An 8570-nucleotide genomic window follows, 5' to 3' on the forward strand; every position below is an offset into this window, starting at 1 on the left:
AAAGCATCTGCTAAGCAAACCGATGTAAAGAAATTCAAACTTGACTGTAATTAGTAACTGATAAAATAATGTTCAGGGCCTAGCTTTTTATGATGTACAAAATCAAAATTCAATGAAAAATTTTTCATTTGAAATTTTACACTATTTACAAGCTAAGTAGCTGAAGTTTCCTGTGTCTCCCACATCTAAAGGAATTGATTTAAAAAATGTTAATGGTTTATTTCTGTCCTAATAATTAATAAGACTATTATTTGGCGGTGCTTGTTGAAATGAGATTAAAAGAGTATCATTTTCTTTTTCTTTGTATTTACTCTGTTGTTTTCTGGACTCACTAAAGAAAAATGGATACGTATAAAGATTGCTTACATGGGCAGTTTTTCAAGTGACTGTACCACATTTTTATTTACTGTAGAAGATGAACAAGACCGCTTTTTAATGTCCTGATATTTTTGAGTCAAGTTGTATTTTAAAAAGTAAAATTAACATATTTCCTTCACTGAAAAATACCGTAACTGCAATCTCTTGTCACATTTTCGCATCTTATAGTCATCTGGTCAAATTCTATCAATCTCATATAGCTCTTTTCTTATGTATATATTTAATTGTTTAGTTCTTTTTTTCGCTTAAAGTTTGTTTTCAGAGGAATGCCTTCATCTTTATTTGAATTAACCGTACTGAGACATGCCATGCTAATTACCGCTCATATATTCTGATAAATACTTTCCTATTACTATACAATGTATATTCGTAATCTTAAAACATGTCCCCAATTTAAACCACAAGTGACTTCTATATCTAAATCTTATTTTTTTGTCAATAATTCAAACTCGAATTACCGTACCTCCCTGTCGGACTTTATTTTTTACCCACAATGCCAGTACAATGAACGCACGGTGCGTTTGCGTATCGACGTTCCCGCAAGCGCGCGCGCGCGAAGTGCAGCGCGACCCTTTATGAGTTCTGCTTCCGGGTAAGTTCTTCCTTTCCCTGTGCCTGCCGCTCAGTAGAGCAGGGTGGGTGCCACCTCAGCGTTTAATCCTTCTCCATCTTCCTGCTAAGGCAGCGACTACACTCACCAAAATGACTGAGCAGATGACAGTAAGGGGGACCCTTAAGGGCCACAATGGATGGGTCACCCAGATTGCCACTACGCCGCAGTTTCCCGACATGATTCTCTCGGCGTCCAGAGGTAACTCCATTTATAGGCCTCTGCCATTTCTGTTTGGTGCATGTTGACAGCTTTGCCTTAAAACGGAATTTTTTTTGTCAAAAAATGCTTACGTTTAAGTATTTGTTAGTATCCAAGTATTCACCGAAGTATTTTATATAAATTATTTTGCTCCGTGCTTTGTGACGATTATTGGGTTTCTGCCTGAACAACAGTTGGAGTAACAATGGCCGGCTGACACGTTCAGTCATGCTTTTCTTCACAACGTGTAATAGGATGTTGGGTTTGATGGGTCTAGTTCGTTTATAACTGCATACATGTGTAGGTGCTTTTATCGGGCACAACTCTGAGGGTAAAATTTCTTGATCATGTGACATTAACTTGGCATGGTACATCTTGCATTCAGTTGGATATTTCAGATGATGTGATAACTTAAGGGGTGTGGAAGAATATCAACTTCTAATTGTAAAAATATGTATCTTAGGATCTATGTAAATGCATGTACTACGGATTTTTGCTGCTTTTTTTATGATTTAGACAAGTCGATTATCATGTGGAAGCTAACAAGAGACGAGACGAATTATGGCATCCCCCAGCGTGCCCTTCGTGGTCACTCCCACTTTGTTAGTGATGTGGTCATCTCCTCAGATGGGCAGTTTGCTCTGTCTGGATCATGGGATGGAACGCTGAGACTCTGGGATCTCACCACGTAAGTGTCCTGATGCATGATTTGAGTGTTGGGAGTTAACATGTAATTTTATCAATGTAGTGTGTACTAAGGTAATTTTTTCATTTGTCACAAAAGTTTAATAACATTGGAGACAAATCCACTCCTCCAGACTTGTTTGGGTAGGCTGATGATCCTGGAAGGCTACAGTGGCAATAGGGTTGTGTTCCAACCAGTTTCCTAATTTGAAGGTTGTCCTTTGCTGGTAATGAAACTTGTTGTTTAACTATATCCCATGTTGGTGCTTGCATTTCTCCAAGACAGTTTTATTTACTTTGGATCCTTTCCTTATTGTCCTGCAGGTTTTTACTTCAACCAGTTTCTTAAATAGGGCCTTACTATTTGCTGTTAATTTGTTTTTTTGTGCTTCATAACTCTTGCTACAATTCAGACCCCTTAATTGCCTTGTTTAGTGTTAAGCAACTACATTTGGGTTTTAAATTGTTTCCCGTTGTCTTCACTGGCCTCAGTTAATATTGAAAGGCAAAAAAACCTGCAGAGACTCTCCCCCTACCAATCTGTGAGTGAAAATCCTTGAGTTGGGTAATAAAATTACAGTTCTCCATATCTCGCCCAGGTTCTGTATTAGTTGCATGACTTAATTCACATTAGTTTTTGGTTAGATTTAGTTTTAAATGCGTTTCCTCATACAAAGTGAGTATGTCATTTTCAGTTTTAAATGGGGAGGGTCTACGGAATAAAAAAAAAATAAAGTTTGAATAAAAGTGTCTGAGCAAAAAAATGTAAAATTTGAGGCCTGATGTCAGTCCAATCCACACAGTTTCCTCAAATGAGGAGTAAAGAGAAATAACTAAAACCTATCAGGGCAATTTAATTTGGCTTTCCTGCACAGTTTCCTGAACTTTTTTCTTTCTTTTGTGTCTTTAGTGCAGTTTAGGGGCTGGATATAGCATTATTTTATATTCAGTGATTTATTTTTTTTAACAATATATTTTATTTGCGTACCCAAGGAATCCAGTCTGCGCGCACATTAATTGTGGAAAAGTCCTGGTATGCAGATATATTCTCTGGGACAAATGGACAATTATTAATGGCTTAGCCTTTCTTTGCCTGAGATTCCCAGCTTAGTGCTGCAGTTAAGAAAATAGTGCTGTTTTGTGGTGGTTAAAGGGTATGTTCATTGTTTTAATAACACATGATGTGCTGTCATTTTTTTGCTAGAATATGGGGGCTTCAAAACAGTAATTCCTGGGGCACACAAAGATTGAAGTACTTCTTTTGGTTTCCTGGTCTTAAATTAAGTATTGGTCTCTTATTACATAGAACTTCATTAGTCCTCGGGTGGAAATTTTAGCTTTTTACAGAAGCTCTTTAAATAAATGCAATAGTAAATAGATGAGTAAATTTTCACACACACTGGATTGACTGTAAAGTAAGAAGTTCTGACTTGGCTATTGCAGTCACCGTGAAACATTATGCAAACATATTGCTGTTGGTATAATGAAGCCCTCGTAGCATGTCTTGACACACTTCTGCTGAACAAGTTGTTGGCTGAAAGTCCTAAATGTTGGTGGGTCAGAGAGCAGATGTGCAGCATTGTTTATAATTGCACTGTTTTCTTTCCTTTGCTTCTATCTCTGGGTGTCTAAAGTGCGTCCTATAACAGAGTTTGGCCTTTTAGTTTGTTGATTCAGTGGGCCTCTCTTGACATGATGTTAGCGGCCCAGCACACAACAGGGTAGAAAATCGCACTGACCATCAGTTTTCGAAGATGCAAAGGATGTCACTTTAAAGGAATGCAGCCTCTTAAGGAAAATTAGCCTGCTCTGCCCATTTTTATAGTTCATCTGTGTTCTAAAACCATTCCAACCTGTCACTTATGTCGACCCCCAAGTTCTTGTAGGAGCACCTTCACATCCACTCCTTGAATAGTGATCAGACATAGAGGCTATTTGGTGTGATTTAGGTTAAAACTAAAAACGTTCATCTACCACCCCAATATCGTATATGTAAAATTTAGTTTGAGTGTGTCTATTTTTATTGTATCAACAAAAGTATGGTTTGATATGGAATACCAAAATAATTTAGGGTATTTGCATTTACACAGATTATTTAAAGCTGCTTTTATACCAGCAAACCTCTCAAATCAGTTTTTTCAGAAAAATCATTTGTTGTTGTGATAGTGTTCTAGTGAATGAATAGGACATTAGTTGGTTAATGATACTTGGGATGAGTAATGGACAAGTTGAATTCTTAAATTTCAAGTTGTCCAACTCCTGATGCTTCGATTTTTCCAAATCTTCCCTTTTTATTTTAATTCGTCACAACAATGCTAACTTTGTGAATAAAATGTATCATTAAATCAAACTTGACAATTTAAGATTATATCAGAATACCAATGAAACTGCCCTTGCTTGGTTTCCAAGTTGTCTCACATAACATTAACTTTATTAGTTATGCTTGTTGAGTAATCCATTTTTGAAAAAAAAAACATTCATTTATTGTTTGTTAATTTAAAGGAGGTGTTTGTCTACAGAGGCCTTTCCAGAACATAACAGTGCAAATTCATTTCTATTAGTGTTTTGGCAAAAAAATGAAATTGTGCATAGGGTGTAATTTTTTTTTCCCCCTCTATTTGTAGAGGCACAACAACCCGCCGCTTTGTCGGTCATACTAAGGATGTTCTAAGTGTTGCCTTCTCTGCTGACAACCGTCAGATTGTATCTGGCTCACGAGACAAGACCATTAAGCTTTGGAACACACTTGGTGTTTGCAAGTACACAATTCAGGTAATAGGGTATTTCATGTTTTTAAGTAACTTTAATATTAGAGTTAATGTGACTTCTGGAATGTTTAGATTTAAATTTCATATGCATTAATTGTGAAGTATTCATTGGGGGAAATCTTGGATGAAAATTTGAAAAATTTAAAATGCTAATTTAACTAATAAAATGCATGAAGTGTGGGCTGTAATGCATAGGATATGAGAGAACTGTGAACAGTGAGCTTTTCGTGAAGGAACAAGCCTAATTATAAGAAATGTGGTGTTTGAATGTACTCTTTCCATTGGCAGATGTTTTGCTCCTACACTTTTTTGAATCCTGCCAATGTGTATTTACTTTTCTGAGAAATTGGAAACTTAAGGGTCATTGCTACTTATTGGTCATTTTTTTTTTCATTTCTTTAAGTGTTCAGGTATCTGGTAGCACAGGGCTTCTAAATCTCTAGGTTGTGACGCACATTTGTTTGTGGGGGGTTATCCTTGGTTGTGCAGGTGGGTTGCCTAAGAGATCAAAAGCAATGCACAGTATTCCCATTTCTATCTGTAAACTTTTCAGGAACTGGGAAGCCACCTCAACCTGCACATTCATTCTCATTTCACCAAAGGGGAGAACCATTTTTGCATGTGGGCTTGATTTGCAAAGTGGAAAATCCCCACTCTTCCATTCTCGTTTGTTTCATTAAAGTGCAGATGTGTCCTGATGTGGACTTAGAACTTGTGACAGAAGGCAGGACAAGAGCAAACCATTCAGTTAAATGTAGTATTTGGATTACTGTCTTAATCCTAGTTTATTGTATATCAGGCCATTTTTAAATTAATAAAGACAATGTGTGGTCTGTTTTAAATGAAGCCTAGGAAGCTTTATTGATCTGTAGTCTTGGGAACTTGGAAAGCTCCTGGTTCTTTGGTAATCTTTTTAATATTTTTTCTGTAGTTACTTTAGTGCTGTTACACTAAATCCCACTTTTTTTAGGGTCATCTTGATCTTTCAGTTTTCCCCATCTTGATTTTTAGCAAATGTCGTCTTTGAAAGCCACAAAAGTAGGGATTTCTGCTTTAGGCATACTTGTTTCTTTTGCTGCCTTAACTCTAAACACTTTGTAAAATTTGTTTGGTATAAATGAAGCCACATGTCAAGCCAAGTGATTAAATATTTATGGTCCTATCATCTGAATTAACTATCTGATGTAAACATTCATAAATATGATGGAGACATGTGACCTACTTTTTTTTTTTTTTTTTTTTTTAAAGAATTAAATATCCCTTGTACTTCTGTTTACTCACTCCTCTCTAGGATGAAAGCCACACCGAATGGGTTTCATGTGTCCGCTTCTCTCCAAACAGCAGCAATCCCATTATTGTGTCTTGTGGATGGGATAAGATGGTCAAGGTATGAGCCTAGTGAGTTATTCCTTAAAGTGCTTCATTCAGTATGTTTACATTGTACAATAGATTTGCTTTAATACTTTCATATGTACAGTCATGCTTCAAATAAAAGATCACATAAAAAAAAATTTTATAAAACAATTAACATTAATAGTTTATTTTAGAAGTGTGTGTATATATATATATATATATGTATATATGTATATGTGGTGTGTGTGAGTGTATGCTTTCAAATTTAAGGGTGATTTAGGGAGTACGTTCAAAGAAAAGGTTTGTTTTTTTTTTTTTCCCCTCCCTGTGATGAGAAATTGTGGTCCTATCATCTGATAATCATTGATGACAAGTCCTGCAATTCTGATGGGATGTCACACAGGAAAACAAATAACTTTGTATGATGTGGCACATAATCTGGCATCAGATGCTGTTCCCAACAAAAAGATGTGTTCAAATGTACCACTTTGTATCCCTGTTTAGGTGTGGAATCTGGCTAACTGCAAGCTGAAAACAAACCATATTGGTCATACTGGATATCTGAACACTGTTACGGTGTCCCCTGATGGTTCCCTGTGTGCTTCTGGTGGCAAGGTTGGTTAACTACTGTAGTAGTATTTATTAAATTCTTGAAATTTGGAAAGCTGGTCAAGATGTGGTTTACTTTTTTTTTTTTATTTTGTGCAAAAGTATACGTGGTGAGGGTATCTTTAAATCCACTGCTTTCTAGTGTGCCACTTGTGTTCATGCATAATCCTATGTACTGTTGCTTTTATCAGCTAGTCTATCCCATCTTTTATTAAAATGTGTTTCAGAGGAAAGTTAGTAGTATAGAATTTTTGAAAATGAACTTTCGGGAGTTGAGTTACTTGTCTAAATTACATTTACAGCTACCGGGACGAAAAAGCTAAGACATGCAATGGAAAAACATTAGCTGACCTTTAATACTACAGAACACTATGCATCGCAAAGCACATATTGAAACTGAAATGTCAAACTAATGGGTGGAAAGCTGAATAGAATACACTACAAAGAAAGCTCCACCTTCCTTAAATTTTAGTGTCACCCCTTGCCCAACCACGCACCATTTTGGTATAGAAATGTTTTAAGAATGAATTCATTCATTTTTTTGGTAACCTGCTTATCCAGGGCAAGATCATGGGGCAGCTGATGTCTGTGTCTGCAGTCATCAGATGCAAGGCAGGAACAACACCTAGACACAGTCCATTACACTGCAAATGTCCACACTTGCCTCAAGGGTTACATTTTGTTTTCTATTTCCACTGCAGTTTACTATTTGCAGAGAAAAGAACATTGCATAACTTGGTGGTGAAAATTTAGTTTATTAAAAATGTGTGTCCTCAGTGCAAAGCTACAATAACACAAAAATCAACTCTGATTCATGCATAATTTCCTTTTCACTTTAAAGGATGGCCAGGCTATGCTTTGGGATTTGAATGAAGGCAAACATCTGTATACTCTGGATGGTGGTGATACAATCAATGCACTTTGCTTCAGCCCCAACAGATATTGGCTCTGTGCTGCAACTGGCCCAAGTATTAAAATCTGGGTGAGTTACATTTAACTGAACTGCTGTCTTAGGTTCGTTTTTGAGTATAATACTTTATAAATGGTAATTTTTAGTCTTAAATACTGTAAGCACTTTTTGAATTGTTCAAATTTAGCAAATGATGCATCTATGATTGAAGCTGTGATGAAACCTTTTTATGCCATCTGTACTGTGGATTGATGATAAAGAGGCTGTTTCTGAGCCAATCTTATTTATAGTGTAATCTGTTAGTTGTAGTTTGGAAAAGTGACTGATTCTGACAATTTGCAAGTAATTCTGTTTTCCAAATTTGTGCATTGAAGGATCTGGAAGGCAAGATTATTGTTGATGAGTTGAGGCAGGAGGTGATCAGCACAAGCAGCAAGGCTGAGCCTCCACAGTGCACTTCTTTGGCCTGGTCTGCTGATGGACAGGTATGTTCTTGATTAGATTATGTACAATTATGAAAATGTAAGCATCTCTCTATCCCCTGGTGATTAGTTTTATTCACATAAAATCTGACTTACAGTGATGACAAGTCCTGCAAATATGAGGGGGATATTAATACAGTTTAAAACCTATCGCTGCTTAAAAAGGGTTTAAACTTCCGTTACATTTTAATTTCTAAGAATTTGTCCGTCCTTTAAATCTGTTGGTATACTGTTTTTCTACACTTGAGTCACACTTGGAAGACTAAATTTTTTTTTCTCCCAACAGACCCTGTTTGCTGGCTACACAGACAACCTCATCAGAGTGTGGCAGGTTACCATTGGAACCCGATAATTTGTTCTGTGACCATTGCTAACTGTAAAGACTTTAGAGCTTTGAATAAAATACATTTGAAAGTGTTTTGAGTGTTTTTATTTGACTTGAATAAATGTCATGATTAAACACTTGACGCAAGCCATTTGTTTGCTGGTTTTGTGAATTCAGTGTGGTTGTAAAATTCACATTTTTAAAATTGTCCTCTGGTTAAATACATAGTTTGGGGGCTGGCTATCTGGTA

At 36.4% G+C, this 8570-nt stretch overlaps 1 protein-coding gene across 1 annotated transcript; it reads left to right on the forward strand.

Annotated features, from left to right (window-relative positions):
* The first annotated feature begins 973 nt into the window (after positions 1-973).
* On the forward strand, positions 974-8412 carry rack1 (receptor for activated C kinase 1). The gene is made up of 8 exons (XM_039774668.1): positions 974-1189; positions 1706-1877; positions 4498-4645; positions 5933-6028; positions 6499-6609; positions 7445-7585; positions 7888-7998; positions 8282-8412. The coding sequence occupies exons 1-8, from the start codon at positions 1081-1083 to the stop codon at positions 8345-8347; spliced, it is 954 nt and encodes a 317-aa protein (XP_039630602.1). The 5' UTR covers positions 974-1080; the 3' UTR covers positions 8348-8412.
* Positions 8413-8570: the final 158 nt, after the last annotated feature.

This window comes from Polypterus senegalus, chromosome 13 (assembly GCF_016835505.1).
Source record: "Polypterus senegalus isolate Bchr_013 chromosome 13, ASM1683550v1, whole genome shotgun sequence".
Taxonomy (NCBI): domain Eukaryota; kingdom Metazoa; phylum Chordata; class Cladistia; order Polypteriformes; family Polypteridae; genus Polypterus; species Polypterus senegalus.